The sequence below is a fragment of the Heloderma suspectum genome, chromosome 13 (assembly GCF_057233095.1).
Source record: "Heloderma suspectum isolate Gila_16-S chromosome 13, 16-S_ref, whole genome shotgun sequence".
Classification (NCBI taxonomy): Eukaryota; Metazoa; Chordata; class Lepidosauria; order Squamata; family Helodermatidae; genus Heloderma; species Heloderma suspectum.
Window position 1 is genome coordinate 32,706,568 of NC_139470.1, and position 22,926 is coordinate 32,729,493.

Below are 22,926 nucleotides of genomic sequence, written 5' to 3' on the forward strand. Positions count from 1 at the left end.
CCAGCATTAGCCCTGAATGCCTCAATGGCTTGGGCCCAGGTACCTGAAGGGTCGTCCCCTCCTAGACACACATGCCATCGTCTTCAGAGGCCCTTCTCCAGGAACCTTGACAGATGTGGTTTGTCAGGTGGCTACTCAGGACAGGGCCTTTTCAGTGGTGGCAGCCTGCCTGTGGAATGCCCTTCCTGACATGCTTGTTTGGCACCAGCATTGTGGTCTTTGGAGCACCTTTTCATTCTCCCAGGCCTTTTAGTCCTCCCATTTTTGAAAACAGTGTTCGTGCTTTTTAGGTCTTTACGTTGCTGTTGGTTTTACTTTGGTTTTACTCTGGAGCTGAGCAGACACCTATTGGGCAGTAAAGAAACGCAAGGACAAACAGCGGACTGGGCTTCCAGCCAGGCCCCCTTCCAAAAGCATCTTTCACTCTCTGCAGGCGTAACATCCAGCCTATAAAGGAGTACTGTGCAACTCAGAAGCTCTTGGTTGGTCCCCATAAAGGCGCTGGCTTGCTATCCCCTTTCCTCGCAGGTGAGATCCTGCCCGCTTGCCTAAGGCATAGGCGCACAGGGAGCCCTGAAGGGGAGGGCCCACTCTAGGAGCCACAGGAGAGGGGCGGAGCGCAGGGGCAGGACGCCAAGGGCCCCCGGCCTCTCCAGCCGGGAAGGAGGGCGCCCCCCGTGAGGCCCTGGAGAGCCCGTGCGGACCGGTGCCCTCCAGAGGGGACGACTGCAGCTTCCGCCAGGTCCTCGGGGGTGCCGGCGGGGGAGGCTGTGCTGAGCGGGATGCATCTGACCCCCTGGGCAGCTCCCGGGCCCTCTGCCTTGGGGGCAGGGGGCACTGTGTCCTGGCCGTCCACTTCTCACTGAGGCTATGTCCCGAAGAGGCCCTGCAGTAAGAGGCCCACAGGGAGGATGAGCTGGCTTTGGACCCAGCCAGTTCTGAGGAGCCTCCCCACTGATCTGAAACACTTTCACAACAGTGCAGATCTTTGCCTCCCTGAGGACCAGTTTGTTCTTCCAGGTAATTAAGTTAAAGAGTTGCAGAGTTCATATGAGGATAACAAGGAAGGGCAGCTCTGTAAAGCTGAACTAATTTTTAAATAAACGTTGTAAAAAATAAACACGTTTCTTGTATTAATTCTTGGACTTCATGTTGACAGATGTTTTTTCATCTCCCCTCTTCTGGCCATGTTTAAATTACGTCTTACTGTGTCTTGTTGCATATCTAGCTAACTGCGAGACCAAAGAGTCCAATGCTGCAGTCTGTAGCACACGGCATGGTGTCCAGGAGCCTGGCTCATGGGAACTGGCTGGCTTTGTCAAATCCTGTGGGGCTTGTGCTCTGGCCAGCTGCTCCCCACGGCTTCCACCCCATCCCTTTTCTCTGGCTTTATTGCTGTTGCAATCAAAATAGCACCTTTGCTGTGCTTCCTGGTGCTTTACAGAACACAAGAGGACCAGTCCCTGGCCCAAGGAGCTAAAATTCAACACAACAGAAACAGAGGGAGGGAATTGGAGGGAGGAGTAAACAAGAATGTGCCATTATTTTGTTCATTCAGTTATTACACAGGACCAGGGGCATGTCTTCATGGGTGATTTGCTGTGGATTGGGACCATTAGGAGGTCCTTTGTGGCACATGACGTTGTGGCCAGTCTGCAGCCACTGCAGAGTTTACCTGTGGGGAAGCTGCATTTTTGCAGAGTACCTTTACTCCCATGTTTCCCTTTAATTTGGCTCCCTGCAGTTCAGCCGCTGTGTGCCGATCCCCGCTTTACATTTGACATGATGTAAATGAACTGCTAGGGGTGTGTCTTTCACCTGGCTGTGACCTTAGTAACCTAGGTATCTAGAGTAACTATCCTGCTTTTCCAGCTCATCAAAGTGCTGGAGCGCTCTTCCATGCCTTCAGAATCACACTGTACTCCCTTTTCACCACTAGGAATCACTAGCCTCCATTTCCCAGCCTGTCCCCATTCAGAGCCCTCTCTGATGCTTATGTTACTTCATGGCTTCTCTGCACGGAGGGAAAGGGCTGGCTGGAGTTGCCTCTCTTTGCCTGTGCTGCTGCTGCTGCCTCTTCTGGCTGCCTCCTCCCCTCCCGCTCCTGGATTCTTTAGTTTTCACTGTATTGAGGTATCGATACAACGAAATACTGGGGCTGCAGGCTCATGGAACAGCAGGGTTGGGAGGGGCCCACAAGGCCATCGCGTCCAACCCCCTGCTCAACGCAGGAATCCAAGTCAGAGCAGCCCTGACAGACAGCTGTCCAGCCTCGTCTTGAACGCCTCCAGTGTGGGAGAGCCCACCGCCTCCCTAGGTCATTGGTTCCATTGTTGTATTGCTCTGACAGTCAGGAAGTTTTTCCTGATGTTCAGCCAGAATCTGGCTTCCTGTAACTTGAGTCCTAAGGCAATGGACTGGAGCCTCGAGATCGCACTTAATTGCATTTAAGAAATTGGGCTTTGATATGTGCCCTGTCAGTCGAGGGGCTTCTCTGTTATTTCTGTGGTCATTGAGAGGGCAACCCTCATTCAGCACAATGGGAGGAAACACCCCTTGACTGGGGTCGTGGGCTGTGTTCTGGTGCTTATTTTCAATGATGTTTTAAAAGTTGCTCCCTCGGCATCCTGCTCCAAAACGGCAATGAAACTTCCGGAAACGAGGGGAAAGGGTTGGGTCACTGAGGCCAGAGCGATACTCCCACTAAGGCTGGGCTACATGCCCCATGGGCAGGACTATGATATTGGGCCCAGTGCGATTGTGGAAACAGGTCAGTAATGGAGCCATGGTAAGCTGGAAAAGTTGGACTATAACCAGTCTCAGAAGAAGCAGGTTTTCAGCAATAAAATGTGGGGCTGGTGCTGAATGGCCATGATGTCATGGAAACACAGAGATGTCCCTGTGCAGCCAGGTTGGAGAAAATCGCTGGTGGAAACACAGCCCTGGGCAGAAAACAACAGAATGGAATTCAGCAGAGACAAGTGCAAAGTTCTTCATTTAGGAAAGAGAAATCAAATGCACAGGGGTATAAGCTATGGGATACCTGGCTTGACAATGGTACATGTGAAAAGGATGTCGGGGTTGGAGTCACTCACAAGTTGAACTTAGTTTCTAGTCTCCTGATCATCTTTGTTGCCCTTCTCTGAACTTGTTTCCAATTCATCTGAATCCTTAAAGTGTGGTGTCTGTCCAAAATGGGACAAAGTATTCAAGGTGAGGTCAGCAGTATGATGTGGCAGCAAAAAAGGCAAATACAATTTTAGATTGCATAAATAAATAAATAAATGTATAGTTTCTAAATCACAAGAAGTGATAGTTCTACTCTACTCTGCGCTGGTCAGACCTCACTTCAAATGCTGTGTTCTGGACACCACACTTTAAGAAGGGTTCAGATGAATTGGAAACAAGTTCGGAGAAAGGCAACAAAGATGATCAGGGGACTAGAAACTCAGTCCTATGAGGAGAGATTGAAGGAACTGGGTATGTTAGGCTTGACAAGACAGGGGATATGGCACCACTTTCCAAGTACCTAAAGGGTTGTCACACAGAAGAGGGCCGCAACCTGTTCTCTGTCATCCAAGACTGTAGGAGCCTTTCTCACAAGGTATTTATTATGCGCTTGTGATTCCTCACTTATGGTAGTTTGCAGGTTGTTTACATAACGTTGTCATCTTCCAGGGCCTTTCCTGTGCTTTGCAACCATTTTAGCAGGTTTTTTTTTCTAACGAGGAAAGTCTGGTAATATTTATGAATGGTGGGATAAAGCCTTGTTAAAATTAGGGATGGCGGAGAATTTCTCCCCGAATCTTCGGGGGCCCGAGCGCCAACGCATTTGGCCCCCCGAAATCGGCGGTGAAATTCTCCGCCCCCCCGGGACGGGACTTACCTTTGGCGAATGTCCCTCTTGGCGGTGGGTCCCGGCGGCATTTCGTCGGGGGCGGGGGCCAGTCTCCCGACCGGCTGCCACCACCGCCATTGCAAAAAAAAAAAAAACTAAAGTAAAAAGCAAACAAACACCCATGCATAGGCTACGTAATGATTTGCGTAGCCTATCACGGCTAGATTTCCAAAGTCAGCCGTGATAGGCTATGTAAATCGTCACATAGCCTATCACGGGTGACTTTGGGGGGGAAAAAAAAACGCGTACGCAAATGGCGGCGGCCCATGGGCGCCGCCATTTGCGTTCCTTATTTTGGCACGTCTAGTCTACGTAAAGATTTACGTAGACTAGACGTGCCAAAATAAGGAACGCAAATGGCGGCGCCCATGGGCTGCCGCTGTTGCAGCCATATCGGGGGTCAGACTAAGTAGCCTCATGCAGTCTCATGCTTCATGTTCTTGCTGAGCTCTTTCTCCCTTGAATGTATTGTTGTAAGCTGACGAGACACAGGAATTCCTTATCTTGTCAAAGGTCATACAATTGTATATCTTGTTCTCTGCTGTTCTCTGCTGTTCTCTCCTTATCATGGCTACCCTATAACCCACTTCTTGTATTATAAACAATGGTGCTGGGAAAAGAAATGTTGAGGACTGCAACCCCACGAGGGAGGGGGAGGAGGAGCCGTTTCATATGTGTCACAATGTCTATAAAAACAATGTGCTGATGTATTTCGGGGCTTCTGGCACTTTGGAAATGATTCCAGCCTTAAGCCCGCGCGTTAAATAATCTCTTTTTCCTTCACTCTGTGGTCTCTCTGACTCTGGGTTCTGCAACATAAATGGTGCCGTGACTCGGATGTGGCAGGCTCTGAGCCAGACAGGTGGCAGTTGCCTGCTCTTGATCGCCGCACCGGGAAGACGAGCTCGGTGCATGCCTCCATTTCTTGGCGCCACCGACCTTTTTGTCGAGTGAATGGGAGAAAGCCTGCACCGGGATCGCCCAAACGGCAGTGAGCGGCAAGAGAACCTTGGGAAGCGGAGGAAGGAACTTGAGCCCTGCCTGTATCGCAGCTGCAATTGAGTTGAAACCCACATTGGAAGCCTTCAGGAGAAAGGCAAGTATATGGGAAAAAGAGGGCCCCGCCTTTAGGGAGAAAGGCCACTGGGCAGAAAAAAAGAGGGCCCCGCCTTATGAAGAAGGTCAGTGTTGGTGGTATACGTATACAAAAGAACCTACTCCTTGCGGGTAGAAGGGGGGCCTGATCACACCCCCCAGTGGGTGCCAGTACCCAGCACGCCAGTACTCAGTAGGAAGCTGAGGAAGCTGGGGAAGCCGCTTTCTGCTCTGGTAAAAAGTGGGAAAAGTGGGTGGCAGGGACATATGGATGCAGTGGAGAGATGGATGATTGTGTGAGTGGCTACTGAGGTTTCTGACGCATACCGTTGACCGTCCGGGTGCCCAGGCCAGTAGCAAAGTGCGTGGTGTGAAAAATCCTCTTGTGTCGGCCAGTGAGACCCCTTACTCACTGACCAATTCCCATTCCCTAATTGTGTCTGTCTTCAATTTAGGAGGGAGGCTATGGGTGGTGGGGGAAGCAAACCTTGCACCCCCTTGAGATGTATGTCAAACAAAGAAGGAAAAAGGTTTTTTTTTAAAAGATTCAGAACAGAGAGAGAAAACAGCAAAAAGCTCAAGGTTGAGCTGAGAAAAAAAGAACAAGATCTGAGGCTGTTAATTAGAAAAATGTTGCAGGACAGTCTGGCTTTTAACAAAGCGTGGGAGCGTGAGAGTGTGAGGCCGAAGAAGTAGCTGTTAGCCTAGCGCGCCGAGAGAGGGGGGGGGCAGGAAAATTGCCCACAACATTCTGAGTTGTGCAACATCATCACCTCGCCTAATTGAGATGAAATCCCTAAGAAATGGAAACTGAAAATGAAGACCCAGAAGATGAAGGCAAAATAGAAAATAAAGGTGAAGAATCAGCCCCAGAGAACAGGCTAGACCCCTCTTCGAATGAAAAGTGTGCCATAAGACTGTCCCAAAGCAGAATGAAGCGGAAAGACCATGTTGAAGATCTCTGTCAAGGTAACCGTGTTTAGCTTTGAACTGTGTTAGAATTGCATAGAGCCTGTAGCTACTGACCATCAGCTATATGATTTCTGAAGAACGTAACCATTAAGCTTTTGCCGTGGGATTCCCTGCAATGAAGAAATCTCACTGATTTGAGTGTCCAGTGTTAGACTGCCTGAGTGTGTGTGCTGAAGAGACCAAGAAACCAGACAGCATGTTCCTGGCCAAGCCAAAATCACGCTACTACCATGCTCCTGAAAGCTGCAATAAACTGTGTAAGCTGGGAGACCCAACCTGATTGAGAAGAAGATATTGGAGCAACTGTCTTAAAAAACAATGAGATCTGTGTAGCTGGCTGGCTGACGCTGTCAGTGATGTTACAACTTTAAATTAAGACTGTTTTCCTGTTTGAGACCCCAGCGAAGAAAGCTGACCCGAGTTATTTGTTGCCCGTGCCAAAGCAAGAATTTGGCTGCCCTGTACCTCATCATGTCCTGTTTTAAGCTTGGGATTTACAAATACAGACAAACTAAGAAGCTTGCCTTTAAAGTCCTGCAAATCACCCCACCGCCTCCCCGAAGATTAATGGCTGCCTGAAAAATGCAAGTATAAAGCGATGCCCATCACCCCCCAGCGTCCTGAGTTTTGGCACTCAGTGTTTCAGTGCTTTCGTGTACCAGGTTAAAAAAAAAAAAAGAGTAAGTTTTTAAAATGTCTGTGAGAGAACCTGACAGAAGTAAAATAAAATTTACAGAGGAGTTGCCCAGGTTAAAGCGTCACGGCTAGAGAGCTGAGCTGTGCCGCTCTGTTTAGACAGAGGCCTTGCTAAAAAGTTAAAGGCCCTTGTCTGTCAGAAGAGGTGTAGGGCCACATTTCCCCTTTTTAAACTGATGCAAAAGTAGAAAGCCTTTGCTAGAAACATCACATCTTCATTGCCCAGAGCCTTCTCTGTTTGCCTCCATCATCATCTGGGCTTTTTAGAGACACTCTGCACATGAACTAAAATTTTAAATTGTCAAAGACTTGCCATGGACAGTGCTGTGAAGCTTTAGATAAACTTGAACTCTCATCACTGTGGACCGTGTGTCTGTGTTTGTAGTCAGCTCAGTGTACAGCAGGCTGAGTTTGATCTATGACTTTTAGATTTCCTTCTGCCAGAACTCATGCAGCATAGAGTTGCCGAGGCAAAAATGGTGACCTAGAACTCTTTGCGTGTGTGGGTATGCCCGTCCCTTGATTTTAATGGGCCCTGAGCTTTCAGCCAGAAGAGCAGTATGATTGCTGGATCTGCTCCATCATGCCTTACCATGCAAAAAGTGCTTTCCATTCATTGTGTTAAATTGCAGAAAAAGTTTGTTGTATATATTTTATGATTTCTTAGATATCATAAAATATATGTGATATTTGCAGATTAGTGTTAGTTGCAACTCCAAATAATACTAAGTGTAGTTCCCAATGGATGACAAGGAAAGAAAGACAAAAGCAAGTAGAAAAGAAGGAAATAGAGAAAGTAGAAGACAGATAGAGAAGGGAGAAAAAAGAAAAAAAAAGGCAAGAGGCAAAGAAAAAAAACATTTATAAAAAAGAAGCGTGGCCATAGTCGCCCCCAGGGTAAATTAAAAGCAGCTGATTGTGCCTGGAGCTTATTACCTGGGGTAAAGTAGCCACAATAATGTAATAGTTCTTTAAGATGAAAAAAATGTAACTAGAAGGAAAAGAAGAGCCTGTCCCAAATGTGTGTCATTGGGACTAGTGTAAGGCAGAAAGGTTTAAGTAAGTGAGTTTAACTTGAAAAAGACAAATAAAGAGACAAGGCTGGTGCATGGAGCAGAAAGTTTTATGTAAAAAGTTTGAAACATGATCTGCAATACAGGCAGATCAGCAAAGAAAAAGAAAGCAAAAGAAAGAGAAAAATTTTGTCTTCCCATACTAATGAATAAAAGTGTTATCAAGCACTTTGGGAAGCGAAGTTGTTTACAGGAAGCTGTGCCTGAGAACCAAACACTTCTAGCCTATGCTGAAAATGCTTGCTAGTGTTGTGCTGCCTCATAGGTAACATGTATGGTATAAAACCCATTTAGCCTAATAGCTCGTGGTTCAGAGAAGCTGTCTGATCCAACCATTAGGTACGCCTGTGTGCTGTAAGTTACCCAATAAAGTCTCCTTGTAAGTAAACCCCCCCTGCTGGAATCCCAAAACACAAGCGGGGCTAGAGCGCCTCACCCAGTATCAAACCCTGCTGTTAGAAGCCATGAAAGCAAGTATGAAGAAGTCAATTAATATGACCAAAGTGTCTAAAGTGCTGCAAGGTGCCACCGAGGCCCCAGAGCATACTTGGAGCGTCTTTCAGATGCCTATTGCCAGTACACCCCCCTCAACCCAGAGGCCCAAGAAGACGTAAACGGAAAAAGAAAAGAAGAAGACCCGGCAGAGGCAGAAGATTCTTAAAAAAGAACCAGTGTGCCCAGTGTGGACAAGATGGACATTAGTGGCATGAATGCCCAAATAAAATAAATCAAATACACAAAGGAGAAAACCAAAGGGGCCAGAATGGGCGAGGAGGGAGACAGCTTGAGAGGGGCCGTGACATTGACTTCATAATTGACACTGGAGCGGCATCAAGAGCAAGCAAACGTTAGCCTTAAACAAGAAGTCCAAACACTGAGCAAAGTTCTTCAAGCCCAGCATCGCTTTGTCTTAGAAAATAAGCCATTCCCATCACAGAAGTTCATCCTTTCCAACCAAGAGTTAAAGTATGAGTTAAAGAGGGAAAAATAACCCTTTGACTCCCAGATGGAGAAGACTGAAAACTGTCATACTTTCCACCCCCGCAGCTATGAAAGCAGCTGGAGTTAGACCCTGGATACATTGGACAGGAGTCAAGAGAGCGAGAGGGGGAGAGTAGACTGTAAACAGAAATCCTGAAAATCCTTTAAAAATCATTCTGAAAAAGCAGTAAGAAGACTCAGGCTAGACCTTACTGTGGACACACCGGGAGACTGTCCCCCTGCGTACAGTCAGACCTGCAACTGGAGAATTGAAGAAGGGGACTAGACCCCACTGCAGCTTGCCAGGTGAATAGCTGCCCGGCATACGGTCAAATCCCAAAGAAAATCAAACATGCGTGTTGTAGTGTTAGTAGTGTTGCATTGTGTTTCCTTAATAAGGTGCAAAAAGGGGGGTCTGCCCCTGGAAGGGGAAGTTTGTCCCAGTGATTTGCTGATAATTCCTGGCTTCACCTGGCTAACATCACGAGAGTAAAACATTTTTGTTTGCCAAGAGGTATACCTGCAAACAGGCTTATTAGCTCTTGCCTAATACCTGTCTGTAGACATCCTGGGAAAATTCAAAAAGATACCATGTTAAGAGTTTATGGTGTAAGTTTAACTTATTCCCAAAATGCTAATTGGGGCATAGTTGCAAAGATCCTACCCCCTACAGAGTTCACTCTACGCACCCCCATCATTGCTGAAACAAATGCTACGTGTGCACGAATGCTTAATTGTCAAAAATTTTCCAGAAAATACAAAGCTATCCCTGGCCCCCTTCCACTGTAATAAAATTCAAAACATATCTTTTAATGATGCCCACATACTTTTGCCTCATGGATGGTTTTAGACATGTGGTTCCCGCACTTGGTCATTCGTTCCTGCCAACTTGTCTAATAACCACCCATGTTGCCTCAGCCGCCAATTGAACTGGTGCCAATTCTTCCCCTGTAGCCCGAGAAAATCCGTCGACGGCAGCCTCGAGCACTCCAACTAACTAAAAATTGTAATAGTCATGTGCAGTTATATTCTGACTCAGAAAAATTGGCCTTAGCAATGTCACTGGTTGGGGTTCCAGGTTTAGCCTTGGCTGATGGTCTGGAGATCAACCGGTTAGCTTGCAGCTTAGCCAAAAGCATAAATGCCACCTCACGAGCATTGTCATTGTTAAATAAAGAGTTGCGTGATCTAAGAGGTGCAGTTCTAGAAAATAGAGCTGGTATAGATTACCTCTTCCTTCCTCATCATTTAAGTTGTGAGACACACCAAAGCTCTGTTGTTTTAACTTAACTGATAACGGCAATGCTGTAGATGAACAGATCAACAAGCTGCACAATATAGTAGCTAACAAAACAATAAGACACAACAATTAGCTCAATTAGTTAACCCCTTGGCTTCCAGATCTTAGCTGGCTTGAAGCATTGTTCATCCTAATTCTACCAGTGTTGTTCATAGAGATACTGTTATGTCTCTGCGTTCCTTGTCTTATGCGCTGTTTAACCAATCTGTTTTATGTCTCAGCTAGTAAAACTGCTGCCCTCTACGCTCTAATAGCCCAACAAGAGGCTAAGTAATATGTATGTCACAAAAAGCTTTGTATAGTTATCAGAAATGCTATAATTGTAATTAAATTATGCATTTAAGGGGGGAATGTGCAGCCATATCGGGGGTCAGACTAAGTAGCCTCATGCAGTCTCATGCTTCATGTTCTTGCTGAGCTCTTTCTCCCTTGAATATATTGTTGTAAGCTGACAAGACACAGGAATTCCTTATCTTGTCAAAGGTCATACAATTGTATATCTTGTTCTCTGCTGTTCTCTTCTGTTCTCTGCTTATCACGGCTACCCTATAACCCACTTCTTGTATTATAAACAATGGTGCTGGGAAAAGAAATGTTGAGGACTGCAACCCCACGCGGGAGGGGGAGGAGGAGCCGTTTCATATGTGTCACAATGTCTATAAAAACAATGTGCTGATGTAAATCGGGGCTTCTGGCTCTTTGGAAATGATTCCAGCCTTAAGCCCGCGCGTTAAATAATCTCTTTTTCCTTCACTCTGTGGTCTCTCTTACTCTGGGTTCTGCAACACCGCCATTTGCGTACGTGCTTTTTTTTTTTTTCCAAAGTCACCCATAATAGGCCATGTGACAATTTACGTAGCCTATCACGGCTGACTTTGGAAATCTAGCTGTGATAGGCTATGTAAATCGTCACGTAGCCTATCATGGGGTCTTTTTTTTTTTACTTTTTGTTTCGTGGCCGGGGAGACGGGGCGCTTCTCCCCGGCCTGAATTTCGGCTGGGCGAGGCGGGAAGCCTCCCCCCCAGCCTGAATTTCGGCCGGGCGAGGTGGGAAGCCTCCCCCACTTTGCCTGAACTTCGGGGGGAAAAGCAAAGCACCTCCCCCCCATCGCGAAGCCAAGCTGCGAAAAGGTGACTTTCGTACATCCCTAGTTAAAATGCACAATTCTGCTGTACCACAGTGCCACCTAGTGCTTGTGTAATGGAACATAAGGAAAGGAAGACACATACACCCCTGCCCCAGAAGAAAACACATGTAAAGGAGCCGATCTTAATCCTGCAAGAAATCCGGAAACAGAAACCTTGGTATAGTGGTGGATTAAGTCTGTAGTGTAGATATGCCCTAGGATACAGAACAGGTTAGTGGTTAGTGTGTAAGACTGGGACTCAGGAGTCCTGGGTTCTAGTCCCCACTTGGCCATCAAGCTCACTAGGTGACTTTGGGCTAGTCACTGACTCTCAGCCTCACCTACCTCACAGGGTTGTTGTGAGCATAAAATTGAGAGGAGGAGGACTATGTAAGCCACCTTGGATTCCTTGCAAGAGGAAAAAAGGCGGGATATACATGTAACAAATAAATAAGTATAGCATTGCAGCCTTTGTGATACTGAGGGGCCGGAGGGGGAGTACAATTCCTTGGCTCTGACTACTGTTGGTTTTGGCTCAATCTACTTTGGGCTTCCTGCTCTCTGCCCTACTAGTTCTGGTGGGCTTGGGGGGGGGGGAGTCCAGACGTGGGACTCCTAGTGCTACCAATTAGAAGGCATTGTGCTGCTCTGCAGTCATTTTTTCCTTGACAGATTTTCTGTGGTAAGAGAAAAGGTAGAAAAAAGCAGTGGGAAAATGCAGGAGGGTTATGAGTGGAGGATATCGTTGTCTGCACCCCCATAACATTCCATGAATGAGGCAGGTTGATTCCACAATAAAAGCCTTGTCTGGAAAGATGGTGCATAAAACGTGGGTGAACAAAGCAGGGCAATGCCAGGCTGAGCAGGTCGTGTGGAAAGCAACCCATGTGGTCCCTGAATACCTCCACGTGTTTCCAGTGTAAAACATGTCAGAACAGTGGAGCAAGACTTGCAACAGAGATCTTTTGTTTGGGAGCACAAGCCCCCAAACGCCAACTTTGCAAAGAAGCTCCAACCAAGAGATCGTTTCCCGCTTCTGGCACAAAGGGCTAATCTCCCTCTCTCCAGAATGGCTGGGGATTTCTGAAGGCCAGCAGAAGTGTGTTCACCGAGACAAGGAAAACAAGCCCTCCTCCTTTCCCTTGGATTCCTGAGCAGAGGCCAGGGGCTTCTGGAACTCTTGCATAAGGCTGAGCTGCTTTGTGCTTCTCAGCCACTGCAATTAAAAAGTACTTTTCTTTGAATCCAGTCCTTGCCCTCCCACCCCATTGCTGCCACAAGATTTCTTCTAATGACCGTGACCCCAGTTATTAAAGGGAAAGGGGACTTGAACTGCTCATGATAAATACAGCCTCATTACTATGATTGGAACAGTGGGAGGGACTCCCGTGGGTGCCCTGAATGAGGCACGATCCTTGCCACAGGCCCCTTGGGCAGCTAATCGCTAACTGCAGAGAACACCCTCGCCTGCACATATAAGATTGGTGGGGCAAGGAACAGCTGTGCTGGCGGTTCCCTCCTCTTGCCAATCTGGGTGCCCTTGCGCTCTAGGAGAGGGGGACTTTTCCTCACCAGCGTCCTTTAGGGCTGCTTGAAAGTTTCTTCTGCAATCTGCTGGAAACAGAATGAGGGTGTAATCCTGTCCATTATTAGACAGAAAAAGCCCCACAATTCCCAGCGTTCCCCAGGCAGCCATGCTGGCTGGGGCACGCTGGGAGTTGTAGGACTTTTTTCTGTCTAAACATGCATTGGGTTGTGCCGTTTGGGTTTATTCAGATGGAGGGCTCCTAGCGCTAGCAAAGGCATTGTGCTGCTGTTCAGTCTTTTTTTCCTTAATGGATTTTCTGTTCAGAAAAATGATGGAAGCAGCAGTGAGAAAACGGTTACTGGCATGCTGTTTGCCAGAAGAGTAGGCCCAGCCAGCCCCCATGAGTATTTGGCAACATGTGGCATTTCCCCTTGACAAGGACTCCATCACACTGAGCTTTTATCCTGCGACTGGCTCTTTACATGATGCCGTGATCATTCAAGGCATCTCCTGCACTAAATGCCCTTTGTTCCATTTTTAGATCACAGATCATAAGCGATCAAATTACCCCTTGTGTCCCGCTTGAGTTCCCTCCGTGAAGAGAGGAAAAGTGGCAAGAGGAGTGAGATCAGTGAGAGAGAATGGAAGACTCAGATACGGGGAGAAGGAGGGGGAAGGGGAGGGGGGAAAGGAAGCAAGTGAAAAAAAGGAGTCGTCATGATCGTGCATTCAAAATGGAAGCAGAAAGCCCCATTTTAAATGCAGGATTTTAGGCTGGTGCAGAGATGCCTTAGATCTGCCCATCCTGTGCCAGTCCTTTCAGGACGCTTGATGGCGTTGGTGAAAAGCAATCCCAGTTTTTGTTGGTGGTCTGAAGCCACTATTGACTCTTCCCGAGTTTCCTCCTGTCCTTTTGTTTCATTGCTGTTTTTGGACTCTGAGTCTTTTGTCCCTTTGCAGTCTTTGTTTCAAGTCCCCATAAGAACCCTGGGCTTCAAGCCCTCAGTGATCCAGCACCTCTGGCCAATCCCCCTGGCTGCACACACCACCTGGTTCCCCACCTTCCAAAGGCAGCGTAACCCACTTTGTTCTGGTAACCACCCTGGTTCCATTCCACTTGAAACCATTTAGGGCAAAATCCTACCTAGACAGGCAGCCGCCTCCGAACCCAAGAGGCGACCGCCTAGCCTAAGCAAGGCAGGAGAGCCATGGGGGGGGGGGGATCGTTCCCTCCGCGCCTCTCCTGTCTTGCTTTTTCGCTAGACAGCCATTTTCGGCTGTCTCGCAGCAGGAGGCCGGACCAGGAGAGGAAGCTGCATGTACGCACAGCTCCACTCTCCTACGTGCAGCTCCACTCTCCCCGCCCCGGAATGCCCCCAGCCCCGCCACTTTCCAGGCACTCCGTGCTTGTCTTCTGAGCGCGGAGGATACAGCTTCTCTGCGCTGCCTCCAAGGCAGCATGGACGAGGGGGAGGTCAGTTTTGTGGGAGCACGGGCTCCGAGGTTGGTTCCTGGAAAGGAGCATATCCTATGGCCCTCTAGACAGTGTCCTGCAGCCAAAGGATTGCTCCCTCAGTTTCCTAGACTCCCTCACATAGTAAAGACACCACACTCATTCCTGGTGCATCACAAATTCTGCAGTTCTGTGGCCTTCCATGGGCCTGATGCTCACTTGCTGTTGCTTGACCAGCTCAGTTCGTCCCTCATGGCTCTCAGTCACCCTACTGAAATTGCTTTACACCACGGAAGGCCAGGGATCTTCCACATAGCCTTGCGACTCGCTTACTGCAGACCTGCCGAGTCTGATGCTGAAACCTCTGCTTTTGCTGAAGTGGTGACTTGCCTGGAGCACCCTTTAAAGCAGGGGTCCCCAACCCCCAGGCCACGGACCGCTTCCTGCCTGTTCCAATACAACAATGGAACCCATTCCCTAGGGAGGCAGTGGGCTCTCCCATGCTGGAAGCAGTCAAGTCGAGGGTCTTGTAGGCCCCTTCGAACCCTACTATTCTATGATTCTATGATATAGAGATCCTGTGTGTTAAAGTGGGGGGTGGTTTCGGTCTCTTTCCCACAACAAACCCTTAGCGTCTCCTCAGAAGTAACTCCCATTGTGGTGGATGAGGCTTGCCTTTGAATGCCCCCATCAGAACTTACAGAGATGCCCCCTCAATTGAAATGGCACACTATAAAGCCCAAATCCTTAAGTGTGGTTATGCAACCAAGTGGGATCTCAAGGCTCTGATGAATTGCCTTAGGAAGAAAGGACTTCCAGCTTCATTATAGAGATCCTGCGGGTTACAATGGGGGCTGGTTTCTGTCTTTGTGTTTACTGCTCTCTTTCCCACAACAAACCCATTACTGTCTCGTCAGAAATAACTCCCATTGTGGTCAATGAGGTCCTCTGGGTTAAAATGGGGGCTGGTTTGCCTCTTTGTGTTCTCCCCCCCCTTTCCCAGCACATGCATATGTGTCTCTACTCAGAAGTAACTCCCACTGTGCTCAATGAGGCTTGCTCCTGAAATGCAGGTGCATCTGGACTTTCAGGGGAAAGGAGAAAGGGGGGAGAGGGGGAAAGCCTCCCTTCACAGCAAAGCTGATTCCTTAAAAAAAATTTGGTTCTCTTCCAATAGCTTCTCCTTCCGTTGTCCTGGAAACATGGCCAAGGAGGCGGGAACATGGATGAGGTCATCAGACCCAACCCAGACTCCACCTAGCCATGAAGAAAATAATTTGATTAGAGCTCAGTGGAAACAGCACAGAGCCCAGGCTACAGCGAGGATAAGCCGGGTCTTTAAGGGCTGTGGAAAGAGGAAAAGGAGAAGATGTGATTGGGGAAACATCGCAACAAAGTTGCAAACAAAGTGAAGCCCAGAGCGGGGAAACACACCCCAGATTTAACAAGATCATTTTGTTTCTGTCTTCTAAGGTATTAGCTCTCCCACCCAATTTTGTATAATCTGCAAATTTGATAAGCATTCCCCCCACCTCTTCTTCCAAGTCATTAATAAAAACATTGAAGAGTACAAGGCCCTGCACCACCCCACTCGATACCTTGTAGTGGAAATGCAGAAGACCACTGTGATGTAAAGGAGTTAGTGGTGAATAGCAATAACTCTTTTTGTGCCTAGAATCTCCTTTTGGGCCTGGGTTCTTTAAGTGGTCAGCTACGCTTCTTGTCTCATTATTTCTCAGAGCTAGCTTTCTGTCCAAGATGGTGTGGGTTGGGGGTCTATTATTTACCTCTAGATAGGCCTCGGTAAGATTTGAAGGTTGGCCACCTGGTACGTGAGTATGTGGGATGGTCATAGTTATCTATGCTGGCTGCCTGCCACTTGCTAAAGCAAATCCTCTCACTTGAAAGAATGTATAAAATTCTCAAAGTTACTGCAGAATAACCGCAATACAGGTGTGATTAATGTGAGCATAATGGTATATAAGCCCCCAGAACACTCCCATTACAGAACCTCAGTGCAGACCAAGACTGCTGAGTCTTGGTCTCAGAGCAGGAAAGCTGCTGCGTACCAGGCCATTGCTGGGGTCCATCCGTTGCCCCTCTGAGAGGTATCCCGGTGACTGAAGGGGCATAAGCATAGTACTCTTGCCTTATAGTCTCTTGCTTTGTAGTTTGTTGTTGATACAAATCTTTAGCCTTCACCCATTAGTGTGTGCATTGCCTCTGAATCCTAAAACAACTATTGCCTCTTGGCAACCCTTACCTCCCTCCAGTGTGATGAGGAGCTATTGGTGAACACTCGAGTACAGATCTCCAGCCAGCTGTGGATCCACCAGTAGCAGTAATGCCATCCAGACCACACTTAACTAGCTTGCTAATCAGAATACCATGGGGCCCTTTGTCAAATGCCTGGCTGACATCAAGATATATTATGTCCACAGCATTCCCACAAACTACGAAGGAAGTTACCCAACTGCAAAATTAAATGAGTCTGGCGGAACTTGTTCTTGACAAATCCATGCTGGCTTCCAGTGATCACTGGATTAGTGTCAAGGTGCCAACAGACGGAGTGCTTTATCATTGGCTCTAGAATCTTCCCAGACATTGATGTTAAACTCACTGGTCTATAATTCTCCAGATCTTCCTTTCTGAAGACAGGGACAACATTTGCCCTCCTCCAGTCATCTGGCACTTCACCCATCCTCCATGATTTCTCAAAGATAACAGAGGTTCTAGAGTCCTTCAACACCATAGAATGCAATTCCTCTGGATTTGAACTCATTTAAGGTGCTTGGATATTCCCTGACAATCACTCTGTCAATCTCAAGCTGCACTGTTTGCCACATATGCCAGATGGAACAAAGATTCTCTTTTAGGCAAAGACTGAGCCAAAACAGGAGCAGAGCAGTTTTGCCTTTCCTTTCCTTTGGCACCTGCCAGATGCTCTGACTTGGATTCCTGCATTGAGCAGGGGGTCGGACTCGATGGCCTTGTAGGCCCCTTCCCACCCTACTATTCTATGATTCTGCCATCTTCACTGAGCAGCTGGTGTACCAGTACTTTTGTTCTCCTTTACTCTGAACATACAGTATCTGAAGAAGCCCTTTGTGCTTTTCTTAGCACACTTTACCAAGCTCAGTCCATTCTGAGCGTTATCCTTCTTGGCCCTAATCTGCAATACTGGGCTACCTACCTCTACACTTCCTTAGAGTCCTGTCCCCCCTTCCACCTCCCATGTGTCTTCTTTAGTTTTCAGATCATTGCTAAGCTTTTTGTGTAGCCTCATTGATTTCTTCTGTTGTCTATCTTTTCCCCCCTCATTGGGATTGTTTCTGATAGCGCCTTTAGGAACTCCCATCCCTCTGGAACTCCTCTTCCTGTTAGGTTTGCCTGCCATGGAACCCTGCTTATCGTTGCTCTGAGTTTATTATCCAGTCTTTTGGTACTTTGCCCATTCTTCAGGATTTCTCAAAGAGAATAGATAAAGGTTCCGAGAGTTCATCCATTAGGAGCTTCAACGCTTGATGAGTGTCGGCAGCCACTCCATCACATCCCCAATCCAGTCTTCTGGGAGACAGTATACTTCTCAAGCCAATGGTCTGGCCAGCACAACTCCCCGCCTGTTCCTTGCAGTGGGGAGTTACCAGCCACAACCTCCCTTCTCTTCCTGTTGCTGCAGGAAGCAGCTCCATCCCCTCTGTTCCGTAGGGCTCCAGCGTCTGGCTTTGTCCTGTGAGTTCCATGCTACATCTCCTCCTGAATTCTCAGCCACTCTCTCCCCCGAGTGCCTCAAAGTGGTTTCTTGGTCCCAGTGGTGCAGACGGCCTTCTGGATCTCTCCCTCCTGAGTCTCCCTGTCATCCATTCGGGTGGCTCCTCTTTGGGTTCATCCTACTGCGCCTTCCAAGTGTCTACCCACAGTTGTCCTTCCAGCGCCTCTTCCAGGATCCTTTCTCTTCTCTTATACCCTGGAGTGCGGCCACTCACTGTTCCAAGACTTCCTATCTTTTCTTCTAGTAACTCAACCAGTTTGCACTTGCTGCAAATGTTCTCCTTGTTACCTTCAACCAGGAAAACAGACACACTGCATGCCTTACAGGTCATCAGTGCCGAACTGCATCCATCCATTTTCTCTTCCTTGTGGGTCCTCCCTCTTCCCGACCAGTGCCCTTCCCTTGATTTTGATGGACCCTGACCACGCAGTCAGAGGAGCGGTATGATTGTTAGATCTGCTCCACCATGCCCTACGATGCAAAACAAAGGTTTTCCAGTCATGGTGTTAGGTTTTAATGATATAAAAAGGTATAGAAGAAGATAAAGAAAGTAGCAGACAAAAAGGCTTAAAGAAAAAAAGGGGGCTTATCCCAAATGTGTGTCGTTGAAATTAGTAAAAAGGTCTAAGTGAGTTTCTGTGGAGACAATGGCAAATAGCCTAACCTGCAGAGAAGACAAATAAAAAATTAAAGCTGGTGCATGGCACAAAGAGTTTGAAACATGATCTGCAAAAGAGGCAAGTCAAAGGATAAGTGTGCCTGTTGCAAGAGGGGGGCCATAGTAGTCATAAAAAGGCGGAGCCCCCGCATGAAGCTTCAACAAAAGATATTACCCACTAGAAGTGGACAATTAAAATAAAAAAGGCTTTTCTTAAATTGAAGCAAGCCTTAATATCACCACCTGCTTTAGCCTTATCAGACCCCAGATCATGAAATTTTTAAATGCCTTGATGAAGCCAAAAGTAGCAGCTATGGTGCACGTGAGAGCACATGAAAAGAGTGCCATTCCTGAAAAAAGAAAAAGGCAACGCTTGCAGCCGTCCTGGGCAGAAATATAAACCGTGGCTTGAGAGAACAGGAGCGACCAGAGGGGGGGCAGAAGAAAGGAAAGGGCCAACCAGGACTCAATGAATGTGCATACTGTCGAGAGAATCATAGAATAGTAGGGTTGGAAGGGGCCTACAAGGCCATCGAGTCCAAGCCCTTGCTCAATGCAGGAATCTAAGTCAGAGCATCCCTGACAGATGGCTGTCCAGCCTCGTCTTGAATGCCTCCAGTGTGGGAGAGACCACCACCTCCCTAGGTCATTGGTTCCATTGTTGTACTGCTCTAACAGTCAGGACATTTTTCCTGATGTTCAGCCGGAATATGGCTTCCTGTAACTTGAGCCCATTCTTCTGTGTCCTGCACTCTGGCATGATCGAGAAGAGATCCTGGCCTTCCTCTCTGCGACAACCTTTCAAGTGCTTGAAGAGCGCTATCCTGTCTCCCCTCAGTCTTCTCTTCTCAAGCCTAAACATGCCCAGTTCTTTCAGTCTCTCTTCATAGGGCTTTGTTTCCAGTCCCCTCATCATCTTTGTTGCCCTCCTCTGAACCCTCTCCAGCTTGTCTGCATCCTTCTTCAAGTGTGGTGCCCAGAACTGGACACAGTACTCCAGATGAGGCCTAACCAGTGCCGAGTAGAGGGGAACTAGTACTTCCAGGGATTTGGAAGCCATGCTTCTATTGATGCAGCCCAAAAGAGCATTTGCCATTTTTTGCAGCCACATCACATTCTTGGCTCATATTCCGCTTGTGATTGACAACAATTCCAAGATCCTTCTCGCTTGTAGTGTTGTTGAGCCATGTATCTCCCATCTTGTAACTGTACATTTGGTTTTTCTTTCCTAGGTGCAGAACTCGGCATTTATCCCTATTAAATGTCATTCTGTTGTTTTCTGCCCAGTGCTCCAGTCTATCAAGATCACTTTGAATTTTGTTTCTGTCTTCCAAAGTATTAGCTATCCTGCCCCATTTTGTGTCATCTGCAAATTTGATCAGCATTCTGTGCACCTCCTCCTCCTCCAAGTCATTAATAAAAATGTTGAAGAGCACTGGGCCCAGGGCTAAGCCCTGCAATACCCTGCTTGTTACCTCTCCCCAGTTTGAGAAGATCCCATTGATAAGCAGTCTTTGAGTCCGATTCTGTAGCCAACGTGGATCCACCGGATTGTTGTTTCATCTAGCCCACTTTGAGCTAGTTTGCTCATCAGGATAACGTGGGGCACTTTGTCAAAAGCTTTGCTGAAGTTGAGGTATATTATGTCTACAGCATTCCCACAGTCCACCAAGGTGGTCACTTGGTCAAAAAATGAGATCAGATTCGTCTGGCAGGATCTGTTCTTGACAAATCCATGTTGGCTTCAACATGGATTTGTCAAGCTCAAAAGATCCGGGGCACAGCTCAGAAGATCCAGGTCCCGTGCCCAGGTGGGCCCACTGCTAACGACACCCCTGCCTGTGAGGTTCCACATCACCAGTGTTGTGCAATGGTTCTGCTTCACGTATAAATTAACTGAGTTTACTGGAAAATCAGTCATGTCCATGAGCTGAACCAAAAGTGGGAATTCTCTCTGCTTTCACCTTCATGAATAGGGCAGGTCAGTGCTGAAGAGTAGGACATTGTAGGATATTCCATTAACAAAAAAAGCCTTTCTGTTTCAGCTTCACCTAGGGGTTTTCCTTGTTCATGTAAGTTCCACAATTCTGGGAAATTGCATCTGTTAAGGGCCATACCCTTAACAGATGCATTATTTAGGCAATATGCACATGGTGTGGTATCCTATGCTCTGGCTAGTTTGAGCTTCACCCCTCCCTGGTGCTGGATGGCTGTCAGTGGCAGAGTAGTGGACTGAAGTCCCAGATGTGTCTGTTTGTTGGAATAAACACATGATGGCGTCTACGCAACTGAAGCTGCCATTCCACATTGCAAGTAACCAGCTGGCAAACCATGCCCTTGGCATAGCTTGATCTGCAGGAGAAGCTGCCACCCAGGGAAGGGGGCATGCCTGCTGCTGCTTGCTGCTGCCGCCACCAGCACCAGCACTCTCCTTGTGGACTCCTGCCTTGCAGTATGTGTGAGGGGATGCATTGTTTTCTTTAATTGTTGGTGGGGGGTGGGTTTTGGGGGGATTCTGTTGTGTTTTTAGGGGTGGGTAGCCTCCCTGATAGGTGGGAGTGAGGGGGCGTGTGTCCACTTGACGGAGGCAGTGGGGGGAGCGTTGGGGGCCAGAATATACTGAGGCTGGGCAGCAGGCACTGGCGGAGCGCTAGGGGCAGCCCATGCCAGGTAAGGGGAACAAGGGAGGGATGTGTAATATCTGTGTTCCCTGTTACGGGCCTGTCCAGAGCCAAAGGATGGCTGGGGGAGGCGTGACTCCATCTTCTGGTCTTCGTCTGCTGCTCTGCAATGCCAGGTCTGTTTCCCAGAAAACATCCCTCATCCATGACATGATCCTGGATGAGGGTGCAGACCTGGCATGTATTACAGAGACCTGGTTGGCTGAGGCTGCTGCTCCAACTCTGGCGGCCATGTGCCCGGCTGGATTTTCATATGCACAGCAGCCGAAGGCTGGGGATCAGGGAGGGGGAGTAGCTGCTATCTACCCATGGCTGCACACTTGTGGGGTGCTACAGGGTTCCATCCTCTCCCCGATGCTATTTAACATCTATGTGAAGCCCCTGGGGGCTATCATCAGGAGGTTTGGGGTGCGGTGTCATCAATATGTGGATGACACACAGCCCTGCCTCTCGTTTAAATCTTCACCAGGGTTGGCTGTGGAATCCCTGTCCAAATGTCTGGAGACGGTGAGTGGCTGGATGGGGAGGAATAAGCTGAACCCTGACAAGACCAAGGTACTTTTGGTGGGAGACAAGAGGAGGTTGGGGGATGTTGAACTGGTGTTGAATGGGGTACGGCTACCCTTGAAAGACCAGATCCGCAGCCTGGGGGTCATTTTAGACTGCCAGCTGCCCATGGAGGCTCAGGTGTCAGCTGCAAGCCAGACAGCGCCGTACCAACTCCATCTGATACAGTGGCTGCACTCCTACCTTCCCGACCATCTGCTCCCATCAGTAGTACATGCCCTGGCCTCCTCTCATCTAGACTACTGTAATGTGCTCTACGTGGGGTTACCCTTGAAGATGGTTCGGAAGCTGCAGCTGGTACAGAACGTGCTGGCTCACCTGATTAAAGGCAGTGGCTGGTGTGATCACATCACTCCAGTGCTGGAGTTGCACTGGTCACCAGTTGTTTTCCGGGACAAATTCAAGGTCATAGAATCATAGAATGGTAGGGTTGGAAGCGGCCTCCAAGGCCATCGAGTCCAACCCCCTGCTCAGTGCAGGAATCCAAGTCAGGGCACCCCTGACAGATGGCTGTCCAGCCTTGTCTTGAATGCCTCCAGTGTGGGAGAGCCCACCACCTCCCTAGGTCATTGGTTCCATTGTTATATTGCTCTAACAGTCGGGACGTTTTTCCTGATGTTCAGCTGGAATATGGCTTCCTGTCACTTGAGCCCATTCTTCCGTGTCCTACACTCTGGGATGATGGAGAAGAGATCCTGGCCCTCCTCTCTGTGACAACCTTTCAAGTACTTGAAGAGTGCTATCCTATCTCCCCTCAGTCTTCTCTTCTCAAGGCTAAACAGGCCAAGTTCTTTTGGTCTCTCCTCATAGGACTTTCTTTCCAGTCCCGTGATCATCTTTGTTGCCCTCCTCTGAACCCTCTCCAGCTTGTTTGCATCCTTCTTCAAGTGTGGTGCCCAGAACTGGACACAGGACTCCAGATGAGGCCTAACCAGCGGTGAGTACAGGGGAACTAGTACTTCCCGGGATTTGGAAGCGATGCTTCTATTGATGCAACCCAAAACAGCATTTGCCTTTTTTGCAGCCACATCACATCGTTGGCTCATCTTCAGCTTGTGATCGACAACAATTCCAAGATCTTTCTTGTTTGTAGTGTTGTTGAGCCATGCATTCCCCATCTTGTAA

The 22,926-nt window shown here is 48.1% G+C and overlaps 1 protein-coding gene across 2 annotated transcripts; it reads left to right on the forward strand.

The window, feature by feature from the left end:
- Window positions 1–5,724: 5,724 nt before the first annotated feature.
- LOC146336342 (uncharacterized) lies at window positions 5,725–22,299 on the forward strand. 2 transcript variants are annotated; one of them, XM_084819966.1, is made up of 2 exons: window positions 5,725–5,962; window positions 21,704–22,299. In XM_084819966.1, exons 1-2 carry the CDS (start codon window positions 5,797–5,799, stop codon window positions 22,219–22,221), a joined length of 684 nt encoding a protein of 227 aa, XP_084676092.1. In that variant the 5' UTR covers window positions 5,725–5,796; the 3' UTR covers window positions 22,222–22,299. The 2 variants fall into 2 exon arrangements, 1 of the variants encoding a protein (XP_084676092.1); XR_014785755.1 differs by lacking the exon at window positions 5,725–5,962 and adding an exon at window positions 15,509–15,596 and having other exon boundaries at window positions 21,704–21,790.
- Window positions 22,300–22,926: the final 627 nt, after the last annotated feature.